The 19621-nt window shown below is 40.7% G+C and overlaps 2 protein-coding genes across 2 annotated transcripts in view; one reads left to right on the top strand and one right to left on the bottom strand.

The window, feature by feature from the left end:
• The window catches only part of LOC122816970 (cytochrome c oxidase subunit 6C-1), a 133088-nt gene extending 128632 nt beyond the window's left edge, over positions 1-4456 (bottom strand). Inside the window, exon 1 of the mRNA XM_044090076.1 lies at positions 4323-4456. The gene's annotated coding sequence lies outside the window, so the exon portion shown is untranslated. The remainder of the gene's footprint in view (positions 1-4322) is intronic.
• Positions 4457-4604: 148 nt separating this feature from the next.
• TOMM34 (translocase of outer mitochondrial membrane 34) overlaps positions 4605-19621 on the top strand; it is an 843921-nt gene continuing 828904 nt past the window's right edge. Inside the window, exon 1 of the mRNA XM_044090075.1 lies at positions 4605-5097. Coding sequence (XP_043946010.1) covers positions 4968-5097 — 130 coding nt within the window. The 5' untranslated portion in view covers positions 4605-4967. The remainder of the gene's footprint in view (positions 5098-19621) is intronic.

Raw genomic sequence — 19621 nt, 5'->3', positions numbered from 1 at the left:
AATGGGAAGAAGATTAACAACATTACATGGTTAGACTTCCAGAGGCTGCCCCATCTCTAGAATAGACCTTCCAGACCCATCTAGCAACCTTGATGAGTGGATGGGGAAACCAAAGTTGTCCCAGGGATTCCACCTGGGTTCCTCAAAGACAGGGGTGACAGCTGCTGATTGAGGTTTCTTTTTGCAGATAAACGGGTTATCTAACAGTGTAGTACCTCTGAGGATGTGCAGTAGCAAACCCCACCTCTAAACGCCCACAACTTACCAAGCTACGCTACTATAATAAAACAAAGCAGTAAAAAGCCTTCTATTGGAATCGGAATGTATGTCAGATTCACATAATAAGCATTAAACAAACAAAAAAACAGAAAAATGAAATACAAACACCGAGCTGATTTTAAATGTCACAAAAAGAGGACACAAGTGGCTATGCAAGACAGCTAATGACACCTGACGCAGTATTTCTGAAAGCTTGTAATCTAGGATTGCAATAGTTTGCAACAAGTTATTATGTGGCAGGTAGTTGTGACGCTGTAAAATTAGCAGTTATTCAGGTGTTTTAAATAATATTAAATAAAACATTTCCAGAGTGTAAAATTAGCAGTTATTCATTCAGGGGTTACATGCGTTAAAGCATGCATCGTTACTAGTGAAATACCTGCACTCTTTCTTGTTTTAGGTAACAGAGACAGCTGCAATTTGCTTTTAAACTCTTATGCTTCTCTAGCTGTGTGTCTCATCAGTACCTCCTCTTGGAACTGCCATAGTACAAGGACTTTTTCTGTCCAGACCGTATTAATACATAACCAGACACAAATTCGGACTTCAGCACTATTTCATTAGCTGAACGTGACAGATAAAGACACAAATATAGAAACAGATTAGCAAGTTTCGTTTGCAGTTTTACTGCTCTCGATACTGACCATTATTTCTAATTAAGACTTGGTTGACCGTAAATCTCACCTCGCACTACGGTATTGCTGTCCAAATAACATGCAGGGTACACTTATTTTATCTGATCTTAATCAACGTAGTCAGAGTAAACACTGACCCAGATGGACCATTTCTAGGTTTATATCAAAAAGGCCGACAAATAAACTTCGGTAACAGTGAACATCATACTAGCTATCTATCGTTGAGAATAACTGCGAACCAAGAATCTGTCCAGCAGCCACTGCTAAACCATACTACTATTTAAAGCTGTGATTTTAAGCAGCTTTTGGAGCTGTCGACATTTTTTCCTTTAAAATTTTATTTCTTTTCCTCACGAAGCTGTCACTCAGATGTACAATTACCTGCCAATCAATATGGACATGCCCTAACCTGCGCAGTACCGCTGGCGAGGTACTACACTGTTAGATAACACAGGAATTAAGTGGCACATCCACTTCCGGGTTAAGTTGAAGATCTGTTCATAGAATATCTGGCGATACTGAGGTGTGTTAACCCATCAGTTAGTTCGTGCAGGAATGGGTGTGGCCACCATGACCGACATGCCAGAGGGCGGAAATTAAGAACGCTAATTTGCCGTGATTTACATGATGACAGGATTGTAATTAGAATTTGTGACAATAACAACTAAATAACCCATCTGGCGATATTGAGGTGCGTTAAGCCACCAGTTAGTTTGCGCAGGAATGGGCGTGGCCGCCATGATTGACATGCCGGAGGGCGGCAATTAAGAATGCTAATTTGCCATGATTGACAGGATTGTAATTAGAATTTGCTACAACAACAAGTTTTAAATTAGCATGTATTTTCTGACAGATATGAAGCCCTCACAAAAAGTAAATATTTGGTTATTAGTCTCATAAAACTAAGGGAACAGTTAATCGCCCCCAAATGGGTGCATTTGTAGAGACATGCCTGCCTACCTACCAGCATCCAAGAACCAGATAACAAATATGAGGCGAAAATCTGGACAGTTGAGAGGGGTTTGTTGGCATTCAGGACACTTGCACACATTGCAGTGATTACACTGGTTGATACCAACCCGAAGATAGTAGTACCATGTCCACAATACACAGCATGCCAGAATAAAGACCAATTGCTACATACAAGTGACAGACAAGCCATCTCTTGCAAAAATGTAGAAGTACTGTACTTTAGCACAGACATGCACAGACTCAGCAAGCCCAGTCTGTCTCAGCTTCTCCAAATAAAAGCAGCTACTTAAAACATCACAGCAGTGATGGTGGGAAAGCAAGAGTTTTAGGATATCCAGGTTAATTATGCAAAATACTGAATGTTTATTTACCGTTAAACGTGCAGTGGGGTCAAACGTTCAGTAAATTCAAACTTAACTTGTGTTAGTCCTATTCCTTTTTGTTGTTGTGTCTTTCGGCTTTTCCTGGTTAGGGGTCGCCACAGCAGAACTCCGATCCGCTAATGATTGGCAGTTGATTTTTACATGCCGGGTTGCCAGCCCTGACACAACCTTCAACGAAGGTACGCCCCATTCACGCATGTCTCCACGCAGAAGACGCTCTAGCTGAGAATCGAACCGGACAGCATCTTACTGCGAGGCGACAACGCTACCGCAGCACCACCACCGGTTTGGAAAATATTGTGAGAAGAAATTATAAAGTGTCACTTTTCTCTAACAATGTAGGCAGATTTTAATTTTGTTTTATTTCACTTCATATTTTATGCAACTTTTTAAAACCGGTTGATCGTTGATAAGGCCTGCTATATTCAAATACTGCTGAAATATTTAGTTTGGGTCAAGTCACTGTAAGAAAAAAAGCTTCATCGATCACTACTGTGATGAGCCCACCCTGCTCACTTGCTACTAATGATGCAATAAAGCATGAAAACTGGGACAAAATAGATAATGAACTGCTTGTATTGTGCTTTGCAACCAATGGAAACTATTTAAATAGCATAGGACGACAAAGCATGAAACTATTTTAATTTTCTTAAATCACCATACTGTGTTGTGTTTTGCTTTCTTTTCTGACCATTTCAAGCACTAATGATTCCGCATCAGGGTCTTTTTCATTTCAGTCATCTACAAAACCATTGAATCAAATCTGGGTTTGACATGGCCTTGTATGTTAGGCAAAGGTCACCTACCGCTTGCTCAGAGGTGACCTTTGCCTAACATACAAGGCCATGTCAAACCCAGATTTGATGAATATGCTTCACCTCAAAAAATCTAGATCCATCAGAGCCACAAGGGCGGGAGACTTAAACCTCGACACGGCTATTAATAGGACGTGCTGGAGGGATAGATTCATCACCCAAAGACTCCCTATGCTGTGGAACAAAATCCCGGTATATGTGAGGCAGAGCACCTCGCTGGCCTTGTTCAAGAGAAATCTTGACCAATGGATGGGAGATCGCAGATATACCCCAGGGATTACCTCAGTGTCACTGCTCGACAGAGGCACAGCAAAATAATGGGTATAGTTCCCCATACTAAAGGGGTAGCGTAAGCCACAAAACTATGGGCTAGGCTTGTAAATGCCCTTGGGCAGATATAGCCTAGTATGAACCTATGAATCAGGACAATTCCAACATGTGCAATGGTAGGATGGTTTCCTTTCAACCATAGGTTATATGCCCTGAGTTCTAAGGAAAATGACTTGGCAGCTTTCAATCAAAAGGTGGGCGGTGTACTGACATCGCTGTCACAGGCGGAGTTTGGGCGTGGCTTACTACTGTGCTTAAGGTGGGTTAATACGCTTCAATATCACCTACTTCCGTTCGTTACAGAAGCACATAAAACAAACTTCTGAAAAAAGCATACACAGAGAAATAAAAAAAGACCCATAAAGCGCATAAAGTGACATGTTTGCAGCGCCTCCTCCGATCAGCGTCACTTCAGACACGACGGATCAATTATCAAAATTTAAATCAATCTACATCAAAGTAATATAAAAGCCTAAAAACCCTCATTTCTACATTATTGTTACTCAAGCCACTGAAGTAGACCTTGGAGACTCTCTGCTCATCTGTTTGCAGGACTAAAAAGGAATGCATTTCTTTCAATCAAGGTCATACTAGCCAACAATAAAGTACTCTGCACTACTTGGCATTCATTATATTATTTTTTATCCTAGCATTAGAAACATGCAGTTTTAAAACAAGGCTCAAGTCTCCAAACAAAGACACAGATTTGCATTACGTGACCTCTTTACCACTGCAACATACCTCAAGGCCGTTCCTCACTTTCATTTATTCATTTTTTTACATATACAATGCCAATCAACTAAACATACCATTAACGGCCTCGTACGTCAAATACTACAACAAAAATATTTCCACAACTACTAACATTTAATTAAAACCTCGCCGTAAAGCTCTGAACTATTGCTTACCTAGTCTTTTTTTTCCAGGAGAAACTTGTACTGAAAAATAAAGAGCTATTGTATACTAAACTGTAGTACACTCTTGACGTGAAGTCAGTAACTAGGACCGACGACCTTCAATGAAGCAAAAAAGCTTAACCGGAAAGACTCATATTGCGAAGTAAAACGTAACAAGGCGGCGTGTCGCTGTAGGAGGCATAAAGTTTGTGTTTTAATTTTTTTCATTGTTGCCACCTAGCGACTGGCGGCGGTTAATGCGTTTAAGAATTGACTCCATGTAACACAGTTTGAACTATTTTTAGTGTGGTAAAGACGACGAATAGCAATTGACTCAGCTGTCACACCACATACGTCCAAACCAAGAAAAGAAAAGTGAAAGCTAAAACTTGAGGAATGAGATGTGCGCTCTCCCTGTTCCGCGTGAAGTGACGACACACACACAAAAAGTCTGTGAACTGCTTCTAATCCAGTAAGCAGAAGGCTCACTGAACTATCACGAGTATAACGAGTAATCCGCACTGCGGCGTAATAATTATCCCGAATTTTCTTATTATAGGCTCAGTTTAATCGAAGTATAGTTGCGTAAGTTTGGGAGTCTCCAACACGCTAAAAACAAGTTTGTTACTAAGGAAGTTTCTGCTGTTTCTATAAACAATGTCTCCTTCTGCACGTCCCACTTCTGTGGCAGAGCTGAAGCAAGCCGGCAACGATTGTTACAAACGGGGGCAGTATGGGCAGGCCGCTGTCTACTATTCAGAAGCTATAAAGAAATTAGAAGCTTCAGGTAAAACTACCTGAAAGAAACCCACATATACATTTTAAGCGGTTTAATCCATTTCGTTGTTTTAATACCACTTACCCGTTTTGTTTGTTGCTTTGCGGTTACTTCTCCAACTCTTAAAAGCATAACCCTGCTGTGAACATGCTGAAGTAATTTATATTTCTGAGTGGTTGCTTCCGTTATTTAAGAGTTGATTATCGGAACTCTTAACTTATTAAAGTAATTCATATTTCTGAGCGATTGCTTCCGTTATTTGATTATCGGAAGATGTGTGTATTTAAAATATATGTGCAGAGCACACCTTTATTAAGTGTGAAGTAATCATGTTGGTACAACTCTTGGATGTTAAAGTAATACAATCTGTTTCGGAAGTTGAGGAAATGAGGGCCTCTTCCCCACTGCCACTGACTGCTGTGGATGGAAATGATGACATAAGTTCATAGGTACTCACTAGGTTATTGATTTGTGAGAATATTAAGAATTATAGCCTTAAACTCCCATGGTAGTATTTTTAAGCTCACATGTATGTATGTATAAATAATCCAGGTGGTTGTGTTGTTTGCAAGTTGTCATTGACAATATGTATACGTTTTATAATTAGCAGTAGGCGAAATGTATGGGTATAATGTGCCTGAATGTATCATCCCATGGTTATTATCGTGATTTGTTTATACACTTGTGCGTACCTTCAGTTGATACATACAGGCATACATTGACTGGGTAAGGCCACTGATCCAAGTAGATCCTTCTGGCACAATTTTGGCAAGAGGGTAAAATTACGCCAACAATGTTCTTTGCTGTTACAGTGAACATCTTGAATTAATACTGTTCAGTAGCATATAATAGGAAATGCTGTTGAGTACAGCACAGCAAGCAAGTATACACATGTATGTATAATAAGGATGTAGTTAAGACCTTACTAAAAGGGCCGCAGTGGTGCAGCAGTTAGCGTTGTTGCCTCACAGCAAGAGGTTCTCCTGTTCGATTCTCTACTGGAGCGCCTTCTGTGTGGAGTCTGCATGTCCTCCCCGTGGTCAAGTGCTGTCTAAAGATATGCAGGTAGGTGCGTGAGTGGGTATTCCTTCTTTGAAGGTTGGGTGTCTGGCAACTCGGCACTGTAAAAATCCACTGCCAATTAGCGGATCAGAGTTCTGCTGTCACAACTCTTAACCAGGAAAAACTGAAAGACAGTAAGAGCCTGCTATCGTAGATGGCAGTTTCCCATCATTCCTCTGGCCAGCCTGATAGACATGGGTATCCTGAGGCAATGTAGCAGTTGTCTCGTGTATTGACAACCACTTACTCCTGAAACAAATACTTTGTGAGAGATGTAATAACGCTTTGAAATTGGAGACAAGATTCTCACATAAGGACAAATGGAATGTTAAGTAGGTTGTCAACACACACACACACACACATATGTGCGCTTCCCATACTAAATAAGAACATGATGCATAATCCCACATGTGCAGAGTGTTCATTAGTAACTTATCAGAGAGATCGGAGGCCTCCCAAAGGGCTATCAGTTGCATAACAATGCAATAAACATCCACAGCATGTAATAGCACACACACAAGTATTTTAGCAAATGAGCCCATAAGGTGTGACACCACAAAACCTAATGTATTGGTCATAGCCTAGGTGACTCAATTGTGAGATGCATTCATGTTCATTTACCAGGCTGAATAAGGAGCGGGTTATGGTTAACTGCCTGTCAGGTGCCAGGATCCATCAAGTCACTTGACCACTGAAGTCATTTAACCACAAATATCAGTATGACTTCGTCATAGTCAATATGGGGGTAAATGACTTGAGGCATACCTCATTGGACTGTGTGAAGAGAGACATGATTGAGCTCTCGGATTATGTGTCACAGGCATGTATAAGCCTAGCCTTAAACAGCATTCTACCTTCTCCAATGATGATGCCATAATACAAACAAAAATTATTGACTTTAACAATTGGCTTAGCTTCTGGTGTAATTCCAAGGGGATCCAGTGTCTGTCAGTCTGGGAATACATGGTCGACAGGCCCCACTGCTTTGCCAGAGATGGTCTGCAGCTGTCTCCTGTAGGCTTTTGGTTACTGGCAAAGGCATTAGCCCACCCCTATTGTGCCATTTTTAGGCAGTGTCAAAATAACCCAACTTCCCAACCTAACAAAGTCCTTTCTAGAGAAACTCAAGGTACTGCTGCTTAATGCTAGGAGTCAAAACAAGAAATTGCACTCCCTGGAAGTACTCCTCCCTTTGGAAGATGCTGACTTTTGTGCAGTCACCGAGATGTATTTTAAAGGTGTTGAAAGCACTCTGGCTGTGTAGGCTTTCATTAAGGTTAAGTACACCTTGAGACTGGTCAAGCAGTATGACTCTCTTGAGCTACTCCATGTCCAATTAACTATAGTCAAAGCTCTCTAACACTTCATAGCTAGCTATAGGCCCCACCATCAAACAAGCAAAGCAGTAAAAAGAGTGATTTTAATTATCTTTCCATTGACTGGGAAACACATGGCCACAAACATGCTGCCTTAGAGATTCTTTAATTTTGTCAATGCAAATGTTCTGGAACAGCTAGTCAGTGCACCCAAAATAGGCTCAAATGTCCTGGTCATAGTACTTAGTAACATGGGAGAGCATTGCATCCTCCATGTATTTTCCTCCCTGGTAAGATTGGACCACAAATCGGTCTTGTTCGATGTACTTATAAGAACATACCTCATCAAGCTCAAAAACGCACCCATTTTCAAAGACAAATGATCTACTAAGTGCTTGTGTAAGACGTTTCAAAGCTGTCTCGAACACAGATAACTTGGACTCCTATTCAGAGATGTACACCAATGCCCTGTATAACCACTTAAGCAGTTGTATAGAATTGGCTGTACCTAACCGGATTAAAACCAGGTCTTGCCAATAAAACAAGCCACCCTGGTGGACCCTTTGTATAAACAGGCTGTATAACAAGAGAAAGAAACTCATGTCCAAGAACAGGAGGGAAATATCTCAGCAGAGGAATAAATCCCTCTCTAGCTTAAACAACAAATTAAAGTTCTTGTCAAGTCTTCCAAAGCTAATTATGAAGCAAAAATAGCCTTCCTAGCTAAGGTTAATCACAAAGCATTCTTTAGCTATGTCTGAAATCTAAAAGGGAATACCTAGCTGTGCACTGAACTGGTTTTGGATGGCACCACCTGTACTCAACCAAAGTAATAACCAACCTGCTAGCTGACAAATTTTGAGCTAACTTCACCCTCTGTCCTCTCCGGTCATCCCCCAAAGTGTACCTGCCACCAGTCCACAGCCTATCTCAAGAGAGCAGGTCTTCTCGGTGCCCTCCAAGACCAAAATGTGGTATCAGTGGGACCAGATAATATCCCAGGTTCCTTTTAAACAACTTAAAAGATGACCTAGCAGACTCACTTGGATCCCTGTTTAATCACAGACTGCGAACTGGCTATGTTCTGGAACAATGGAGGATAGCAACAGTAATCCCTCTGCACAAAGGGGAACCATCAACCGACCCTGGGAATTATAAGCCAATAAGCTTGACTAGCCTCATCTGCAAGGCCAAATCCTTACCTATGTCCTTATTAATAAGGTCCATAATCTCCAAACCCAAATCAGTTCACTTTCATTAAAGGTAGATTATGCCTGTTAAACATGGTTGACTTCTTCGAGAAAGTCACGGAGGCCCTGGATGAGGAAAAGACTGTGCATACCACCTATCTTGACCTAGCCAAGGCGTATGACACAATATCCCTGTAGGGAGTTCTATAGAAACTCTCCCAATTGGGAATTAATCCCTACATTACCAGATGGGTAGCCAGTTGGCTCACCGACAAGACACATGCTGTCAGAGTGGGTGACTTCACCTTTAGCAAAAGACTAGTCACCAGTGACGTATCACAGTGTTTTGTGCTAGGCCCCTTACTGTTCAGAATTTATTTCTCAAAGGTCCAGGCAAACTTGGATGGCCTGTGGTTGACCAAGTTTGCCGATTGCAAATTGGGAGCAATTGATGAGTCCTGTCATGATGATAATTTACTGCAGACGGGTAACGCAGACAAATGATTGGTGCCAAAGCCACCGATTAAAACGAAATGAAAAAAATGCATTATTATTCCCTTTGGGAAGGCTGGTATCCCTGCTAATTCTAATTACATTAGAGACAGCACCCCCAAGTTTAGACCCAGTGGTACGTGATCTGAGTACTCAGGTTGATAGTCTGAACTTTGACCACCACGTATCCATAGTACAGTAGAGTTGATTATCCGAAACATCAATTATCCAAACTCAGCCTTCCAAAGTTTTTGGGTCGGAAAAATCATCAATTCTGAATATAGAAACAGTATACATATTTGCTTGTGCATGTTTTTTGAGTTTGCAGCCTGAAAAATATTTATTGTCAACTGGAATTGCTGAATGGCTGAAATGTGTATTATCTGCATGCAGGAAAAAAAAAACAAGATTTTAGAAGTTTATCTGATTCAGCGTATGTTTGATTTATCCTAACTACCCTATGTCCCACTTAGTTCGGATAATCGAGACACTGCTGTAATAAGGAAATACTTCTGTCTGGCCAATCTTATAAGTGAAGGGATAGCATCTAGATCTAAGGATGTTATCATTTTGTTATACTTTGGCCCCATCAGACTAGTAATTGAGAACAATGTTCCTTTTTGCATGTACCTCAACAGAAACCTGCATCAACTGGAGAGACCACAGAGATTTCTCACCAAGAAAGTACAGGGTACACAAAACAAGTCTTACATGGAAAGACTGAAAGCCTTGTTGCTGTATTCTGTTTCCTTCAGGTTGCTAAGGGGTGACCTGTGCATTGCTTACAGGGCAGTGTCTGACCCGGCCCTGATGGAAGTGCTACACATTTGTAAATCAAACTACTGGAGGGTCACTCGCTCCAGAGTTCTTAACCTAGTCTCTGAAGTGAACAGATCATGCCGGAGAGAGAGATACATCTCCCAGAGACTGCCACTTCTCTGGTACAAGTTTCCAATTCATATGAAACAGAGTTACCTCCCTGTCCCTCTTCAAACGCAACTTAGATCATTGGATGGGTGACCACAAATTCACTCCTTGGATGGTGCCTATGTCCCTCCTGGACAGAGAAAATGGGTATCAACTACCTTACTTTTGCGAACTTTACTCGCCTTACCACCAATTGGGGCAACTCGGGATAAATATGTCTAGACTTGTAAAGGCTCTAGGGCCGATAGCCTAGTAACTTCCTATATACTGGTGAGTTGCTATATCTACTGTGTCTATCCATACAGTCGACAAGAGTAGACTTAAAGGTAGTCAAAAATAGCATTTTGTTTGACCTGTATTGGTAACTTATTCTACAGGGTGGGAATATGTTGAGTTAGGTACCTATCCCTTCAGTGAGTCCTGTCTAATTTCTTGGTGTAGGTTTATGTCTGTAGTCAGTCCTGTCAGCTGTCCCTATTTTGGACATATGTACCTGTTTTTTCCTGCACAGGATGTCCCTATTTTTGGAGTTGTTCATATTTTCAGGCTTAATTTACCTCTTCGCAACCATTTTCTGAATCCCCTCATCATGTGATATATATTTTTTTTCAGTTATCTAGTACTTGAAAACCACAAGTACTAGATAACTGAAAAAAAAAACATTTATTTTTAATTTCACAGAAAAGCACTGCCATCTGTTATCTTAACAAAACCCTCTCGTATTTAAGAGTGGTTTAGAGTGAGAAACAGTAAACTTGTCTTGCATTGAAATGCACATTTTGTGAAAATGCATCTGCTGACCCATTAAACTGTGAGATGCTAGGGTTCATCCTCTAATAGCATGTAGTAAAGTACTAATAAGCATCTATGTGAAGTGTTTTGGAGTTCAAAATATAAATGTGTAACACATTTGCTAACAGCCTGGGACAGCCCACTCGAAACGTGTTCTCTTTCAGTAGCAACCCAAGAGTACGGTCTGGTGAAATGACTTGGCAGATCCACTTAGAAGACAAGTAAAGGTTGAGGGAATCAAACCAGTAAATGCAGGAAGCAGCTCTTTAACCGCTCATAGCCTTACTCATCTGCACGAAGTTCTAGCATAGACAAATTGTTGCTGTCCAAACTACAAAACTCTTATTTCCGACTGACTGTAATTCTCAGTGGTTTATAAAATGAAAGAAAGAAAATAATAGTTAAAGGAGGCACAGTAGTTGATGTAGTTCTTGCTTCCCAAGATGCAGGGTTTGACTATGAGCAAGTCACTTAACTGGACAGTACCTCCCTAACTGATGATAAAGCAAATCCATTTTAGAGGGATTTGTCCTCTCCAGATGTTTGCTGTGCGGTTCCTGCTGCGTACTCGGTGTCCCGCCCATTGTGTTAGATGTAGTGGTTGTGCATATTTGTGTGAACATTTTTGGGACGAGAACAAGCAGTAATAGATGTACGTGCTGGTTGTTGGAGCTTCTGCTTTGGACACAGCATTTTGGTGATGAGCGACTGAGCATTATTTTATAGGAATGAGCTTTTTTTTTTTTTTCTTCAAGCCAGCCTCCCCCAGCCAGCAGCAGGCCCTAGGTAGTTGCCGTGTGCTATATCTGGATATGATACATGAACAACATATTAGTGATGACAGTTATTTAAAAAAAGAGAACACACATCTTTCATTTTCCTTTTTGCTTCCAAAAAAAGGGTAAATTAACTTGATTGGTGAAATTTTGCAATCCAGTTTATTAAAGCATACAGATTTTTACATTATCTGTTTCATAATGTGCTTAGATTTTTCCCCACTATGCTTTTTTTCTAAATGTGTTTGAGTAGTATCCCACATTCTTGCAAGAGTTATGTGATATTTAATATTCCATTGTTGTGCTAATTAGATATTCAGATTTTTAGTTGGATGTACCCCCTTTTTAAGGGCCTTGTCTACAGGTTGAGAGATATGTCTATAGTGCATGTGTTTGTACAACCACTGGGTTTGGGAAGAAATAGAAGTTGAAATAAGATTGGGTCTTTTATGGCTTGAAAAACACAACACTCAGCTAGAGTCATTTTAATCTGTCTGAGTAGGTTCATAGTTGAAGGATTTAATAATTGTTGTGGTTAGAAGTCTTTGGGACCTTTGTAAATGAGGGGCCTTTGTAAATGAGTGAGATTGGATTTGTATGTAATGGTTGGTTTGCTAAGGAGAGAGTATAGTCATAGGATGACTTTTTATATATTGATTGTTTGCTTTTTGAAAATTAATTAGGGTAAATAGGATTTCCTGACTGTGGTGGAAATGTGATTTTTTAAATGTGAGGGAATTGTCTACATAAGCATCCACGTGTGAAGAAAGTGCTTGTCTGAAGAGGAGTACTATCGGTAATGTAAGAGCTGGGGGTGGCTTTTTAGCCAAATGATACTGCACTGTAGTATTTTGCCATTAACACAAGACCATTTTTGGATCACCAGTTATGGACATATTCCATCCCTTGTTGTAGTTGTTTTGTATCCATGGATGAATAGATAATGGTTCCCAGTTTGCAGTCGGCAGACTTGGTCAGCCATACTTTTGGGATATTGGCTTGAACATCTGCAATATAAACACCAAGTGGGAGCGAGCCCAGTACTGATTCCTGTGGTACCCATCTAGTTAACATTTGAACTTTGTTAGGGTGGCAGCAACTTTCACATCTTGGTCTGTTGAGTAGCCAATTTGCAACGTAAGAGGTTTGTCTTAAGTTTGTCAATTTGTTCACTAGTACCAGCATGGGAGATTGTGACCTTGGTCAGGTCAAGATAAGCAGTCTGCACAGAGTGACCACTATCTGCTGCCTCTGTAACCTTTTCAAGTAAGCTTACTGGATTCAGAAGACAGGACCCGCTCTTCACAAAACCAGAATGATTAGAGTCTGAATTGGCTATTTTGCCTATTGTCTGCATAAATGAGTTTGGTATGATAATTACCTGGGTCTGTTAGGAAGTGACTGTAGCTGTTCTCCAGGCCTAGACCCTGTGGACAGGCTGAGGTTGACCAATTTAAGTAGAAGCTGAGGTAATGCATATCTGTAAGAGTGTTCTCGTCAGTGCCATGTCTGGTGCCACAGAAGTTATTTATTTTCGGCCTTTGAAGGGGATTCTAAGATCTGTTCCAAGATGATTTCAGGGGAAGCTATATTTTCAGGAACAGTAGGGGCAACTATCTGGGTAGTAGGAATAACATTAGAACTAAGATTTTCTGATAAATATATGATATAACTTAAGAGAGATTTGAGTTTTCTTTTGTATCTGTAATGCCTCAGTTCATACTCTGTTTTACATTTTAGTAATGTGAAGTTCCTTGCTGGTACGCTTCATCATAATTTTGAGGTAGTGCAAGGCACTATTACAATGTTTTCATTGTTGTGTTTTGTTTATTTATTTTTGCTTTGTTATATATTTTATAAATAAAGAGTTCCATCAGAGAGAGTGATTTCTCGGTGTACTTTAATGTAGAGGGCAGACAGTTACTGACTTTTCCATCTGTTTTGGTGCTTGCAAAAGTCAGAAGTGAATGTGGCAGCCCACTTAGCTGGATCAATATTCAGGGGATTGGCAATGCTGTATAGATCTACAAGCTGAAGTAGGTTTGCTATGGAGAAGTCCCTAGGGCACTCCTATTTGGTGTTGGGGTGGTACCACTAGTCCTGACTGAGATGACTGATTATGATCAGATTTAACCAGGGTTGAGGAGATGTTGGATGGGGGTACAGGCAGAAGCTAGGCTGTTAAGGACCAGGTCAAGAATATTGAAGCCTCAAGTGGCTAGTCTTTTACATTTTTTTCAGTGCATTGGTATTAATAATAAAGCCTGGAGAATGCTGAGCATATCAGTTTTTAGAGATGGAAGTGTGTCATTCAGTGCCTGGGTAATTGAAATTCCCTAGTAAGAAGGTATTTGGTTTGATATTTAATACCTCAGAGATGTTAATGTTATTTCAGAATTACTTTGTGGAGTGTAGCTATTAGTGAAGTAATAATTTTATTTGTTAAGGGAGATTTGATTCTCTAGGAATTTCAAATTAGGGTTATGGATAATTTGATGCAAGGTGGTTTCCTGTAAATACAGAAAATCCTTTGCAGCTACATGGGGGCAAGATGGTATGATATATGCAATATCTTGGTATAGAGGGAGTTTTGCAATTACTTTGAAACCATGGTTCATTAAATTCAGAAATTTTAATGTGTTTGAGTAGTAGGAGGACCTTAAGTTCTGACATTTTCTGTTTAGATTCCTTGGTATCGAGTAGTGCCTTTGTGGTATTGTCAAAGTTTGAGCTTGCTATGTTGAAATGTGTGTGTGTGTGTGTGTGTGTGTGGGGGGGTTGGCAGCTCCACTTAAAGAAGGCAGTACAGGAGTTGCAAAGGTTTTTTCCAATATGTGGAAGCTATGTTCTGAGAGTGGCAAGCCATCTCTGATGAAGTGTGAAGTCTTATCTTCAGTTTGATTACTGGGGTAGTGTACTGATCTCACTGGACTAATTTCAAGTGCAGCCTGTGTGATTACGACCACAATTTTCCATGATGCGTTACAAAAAAGGTACATACAAACATCATGGAACAGTTTAAGACACAGTTATGTGATTAGCACAATTAGTGTCTGACCCTTGACCTTGTATAGCTTCTACGAAGGGGGGAGAGAGAAGCGAGAGGAAGAGAAAAGAAAAAAAGTGTTTAACTTGCTAATCGTCACCTGGGATCATTCATTACCAACAGGTAAATTAGAAAGAAGAAAACCACGTCATAGTTTGAGAAAGACGAAAGCAGCACTGATTATTGAAATTGCTACACCTAGTGACTTTAGTATCTTGCATATAGAAAGACATGAAGTTGGACCATATCAAGACATGCAAGCAGAGACTAGAGCAATCTGGAATGACACACACGGTTCCAGTGGAGGTAGGTGCAACTGGATAACCCCATATAAACTACAGTAGGAGGCAATTCTTAGTACATTCACACTGTCTTACTCTGCAGTCATATGCACTGGATCCCCTTACAGTGACACCACTTTGTTAGCCAAATGTTAAGACAAAGTGAGTGTTTTTCCTGCCTCTGTCTAATGTGTTAGATTTTATCATGTCTGTGCATGTTACTCTTTGTGGAGCATGTCAGGTCTTTCACTCCAGCATGGGCCCCCACTGGGTTGTGGTCATATTTGTGTGGCTTAATGGAGTGGAAGGCCCTTATGACATGGATCCTAGTACTGCGTAAACAAATTACACTCCCTTTGTTTTTGTGGAGTCTGTATGTCTAATTATAGAGTATCTTTTGACCAAAATGTTTCTTTTGTGCGGAAGCAGACTTGGTGGGTTTTATGGGTTTAAGCCCACTTTCTTGGTGAATTATGTGAATTGTGTGTCATTGAAGAGGGAGTAAACATTTGCCTTGTGAGCCTTGGCTGGGGTCGAGTGCATTCTACGAGGCTTTGATGAAATTTTCATCAGCAGCATCAGCATGGATTATAGGTCTAGTGTTATGTTGTGGAGGTATGATGCTTACTGATGGGCTACTGCAAAAGGTTTGCCTCCATATTTCTTAAATTTGCGTATGTTGGCAGGTTGTTCTATCAGTTTGTAGAAGCAGTAAATAGTCTGTAAACAAACATAAAGCATTTGCTACACTAGCGTAGAACACCTTATACAAGCTGACTGGTTACTTATGGTGTGAAAGCAGACTGATCCATGTTGCCGGAGGATGGAGATTGTGGTACTCTGTGCATATGGCCTCTGGTTGTAACAGGCTCTGGCTAAAATTGTTGCAGTGACTCCTTATTCTTGCCTGCTGCCCAAAGTCTGAATAATTTGGATGAAGTGAGGCCAGTCAGGGAAATTTCTGCCATTTTGGACTCTTAACCTTCAGTGCCCTATCCCTGTTTATGATTTTGACTGAGAAGCTTATAGTTGCCCGAGGCAACCTTTCTGGTGGCCCTTCATATCCTTTTGAGGACAGAAAGTCAGCCATTGTCTTTTCCTTGTAACCCCAAATTTCCTCCAGTCCCACAGCTCATGTTTTGAAAACTGAGGGTGCTGATTTCAACCTATTTGGTATCTGAGTCAGTGCCATAAGCTGCATTGGTGTGTTAGTCTGTAGTGTCATTATCATCATGTGTTGTCCATGTTTTGATGATGGACTAAAGTTTGAGAATGTCTTGAAGATAGTGTTGTTGTGGGCTGGGGCACCTACTTTGTAGCTTCCCTGTAGCAGATGCTGCAGAAGGCCTTCAGGTTGACCAAAAATATCTTGAGTGGTCCCTCTTTTTAATGGTAGATATTTTAAAAGTTGCCATAATGGTAGAGTATGAGCATCCAAGTGCAGTAGTTACTGAGCCACAAAAAGTGGACAATGTCTTGCAATCTTCAACAGACTGGATTTTTATGGATCGAGATTGTTTAGCTTGATACTTCAGTTTTGGTGGTTGCTCTAGAGAACTGACAGATAATTGAGCTTGGTGTTCCACCAGCCAGATATGTAGACTGTCTTGTCGAAGCATGCATGTCTGTGCTTACATTTTTATTGAGGATACCTAGTTATTTGGATTGTATGATGTATTTTCAGAGAGAAATGTTGGATATGGTAAGAACAGGTCTGTTTTCAGTAACCACTAGAATTTTATATGGCTAATATTGGGCTTGCTCATCTGATAAAATGTTCACAGCCTGCTTTATTGCTCCTTGTTTCCCACTGTGCACCACACATCACTGTTCCAGTTTTTCTTTCACATGGAAGTACCATTTCAGTAAGAAGCATACCAATTTGCCTTTTTTGATTAGAAGCATTTTCAGTAAGCTTAATTTTTTTTCCCTGTTTTTCAGTGTTGTCCGTTTTTTCTTTTCTGCACAGTCTGTTCTTCCTCAGCACTGGGCCCTGGCCTGCATTTACAAGTACTTGAGTAGTTCTCGCTTTCATTCATAATTTTTCATGTGGAGGTGGGCAGGCACTTTAGATGCTTCTACTGTTTGAAGCCACTGAACAGCAGTGCTGTAAGGGTTAAGTTGTTTCTTAACTTTGAAAAAGTAATTGTGTTAGATAAAAATGGAAGAAAAAGGCATTTGTTGTCTTTACCACTCACTAAATTTAAAGAAATCCAGATACTAAATGACCTTTTCTGCCAGATGTGGCTGAAGGACCTTAATTTCGGAGCTATCCTGCCTTAAAATTATTTAACAAAATTTTGGTGGTATTAGTGGAAGTCTGTCAGTCTTACCATGATAGTGGTGGTAGAGTCCTTCACTTCATGATATGCATGCCCACTAGAGGTCTAAAGCTGCCGGAGTGTAGGGACTTCTTGCACCCAGCTGACTTGAAGGACTTGTGGATCTACAGAAAACTTGACTTTAAAAATTATTCAGCTGATTTCATAAATTTTGGCAACTTAACTTAGTAACTGACTTGCATATCATCTTGTAGCAAATGTACTCAAGGTTGAAGTTTACAAGCAAAAGTGAAATCTTAATTTGCGGCAAACCGCATTTCACCTGTTTTATGAGGGTGCTCTTCCCCAGGCCCCCTTTACTTTTTCACTCCTTGGTTACCATAATTTGTGCAGTCACTGGTAAACTGCAGTCTTGGATAACAACAAAGCTTTCAGAATGGAAATTGTTCTTATGTGAGTTAGTCAACAGTGATATGACCAGTCTTGTAGGGAGCAATGTCATGTAAGCTGCACTGAAGCATTTTAACACAAGCTAATCAAAAGGCAGCAAGCTTTTGCTCTCCAGGAAGGAAGTCTCAATCAGTTCAACCAGTAAGTCCATCTTTTTCTTTTTTCGTGCGAGCGTCTGTGTGTCTGCGTGCACGCGCATCTGTGTGTGTGTGTGTGTGTGTGTGTGTGCATGTATGTATTTACTCTGTTGACTGACCAACTGCCAGTGCCAGCATAAGTGGGGACTCCACCTCTGCAAAGAGTCCAGTCACAAGTGGAGTCCCCCAGGGATCAGTCCTGAGACCACTCCTTTTTGGCATTTGCTTCTTTAAAGCCAGGACCAATATCTGTGGTCTCTGGTTAACTAAATTTGCAGGTGATTGCAAATTAGGGGCTGTCATTGAATCCCACACTGATAGAAATGTTCTCCAGGAAGGGCTGACACAGACAAATGAGTGTCACTATGGACTAAAACTAAATGCTAAGAAATGCATAATAGTATCTTTCTGGAAGTCATCCACCCCTGGTAACTGTCATATTGACAACACACCCCTAAGAGTTGACCCAGTAGTCAGGGGCTTGGGGGACACAGTAATTTAGCCTTTGACCATTGTATGTCTACAGTAGTGAGGAAATCTTTCTATGTTGCACAACTTATAAATAAAGGTAAGGCATCTAGGTCCAAGGTAGTCATTGTTTCACAGTATTCAGCATTCGTCAGACCTATTGTTGAGTACAGTGCCCCAGTTTGGTATGTACCTTAACAGGCCTATCCAACAATTGGAACGTCCACAGAGATTCCTCACTAAAAGAATACGGGGTGTAAGTAACATGGCCTATGCAGACCACTTCAAGGCCCTATACCTGTATTTTGTCTCCTGCAGGCTGTTGAGAGGCGATCTATGCCTGGCATACAAAGCATTGTAAGCTGCTCTGGACCTCCTGCATATCCACAAGACAAACGGCACCAGAATTACCAATTCTAAAGACTTGAATCTCATCTGTGCAATAAATAGGACCTGCTGGAAAGACAGGTATGTATCTCGGAGACTATTCCTTCTCTGTAATAGGCTCCCCATCCATGTGAATCAGAGCTCCTCCCTAACCTAGTTCAAGTGAAACTCAGACAATTGGATGTGGAACAAGAAATTCATCCCTGATTTGGCACCTATGTCTCCAATGGACACAGCCGGTAAATGAGTCCTCTCCCAATCCCCTGCTTACACTTATCAAGGTACCAGAACTTATCAGAGATTTAAGATGCATGGCTAGAGTTAAAAAGACCCTTGTGGTTGTTAGCCAAGTTTTTGTGGTGCCTTTTTTTTTTCCCCCTCTCATGCTCAGTCTGCTGGGTGTTTGCTTTCCCAGTGCTGTCTGGCTCTTGTCATGTGTTCAAGTACCCCTTCTGATGCAGTACCAGACATTTTTGTACCTTTTGTTAACTGCTTCATTGGCAGTGACCTCCGGCTTCCATTCTCACTTTTTGGAACGGTTCTTTGAGGTTTGTTCCAAAGGCTTTACTAGGATACTTTCCAATCTTCATTCCTAGCATCTTCCTGTAGCCTACTGCTCCTACTCTGTCCTGATGTGATTTGTATTGGTTGCCATATCCTTAGAAGGGCAATTGAATATTCCAGTATGAAACCACCTCCCATATGGTTCAGAAGGTGTGCTTGTAAATTGAAACACTTCAGTTTTTCTTAGTTATGCCAGTGATGACTTAAGATAAGCAAATTTTCTTCCTTCCCCTCTTACCTGTTTTGATGTTATATTTTAATTGATCAGTTTCATAGTTGGCTTAATTAATCTTCCACACAAAAGTCCATGTAACCTCTCAAACCTATTGTGTGATGGCTACTTTGATACAACTCTTGCATGTT

This window comes from Protopterus annectens, chromosome 12.part0 (genome assembly GCF_019279795.1).
Source record: "Protopterus annectens isolate FY-2018-M chromosome 12.part0, PAN1.0, whole genome shotgun sequence".
NCBI lineage: Eukaryota > Metazoa > Chordata > Ceratodontiformes > Protopteridae > Protopterus > Protopterus annectens.
Note: the sequence above shows the minus strand (reverse complement) of the source record. Positions and strands in the feature narration are given on the sequence as shown.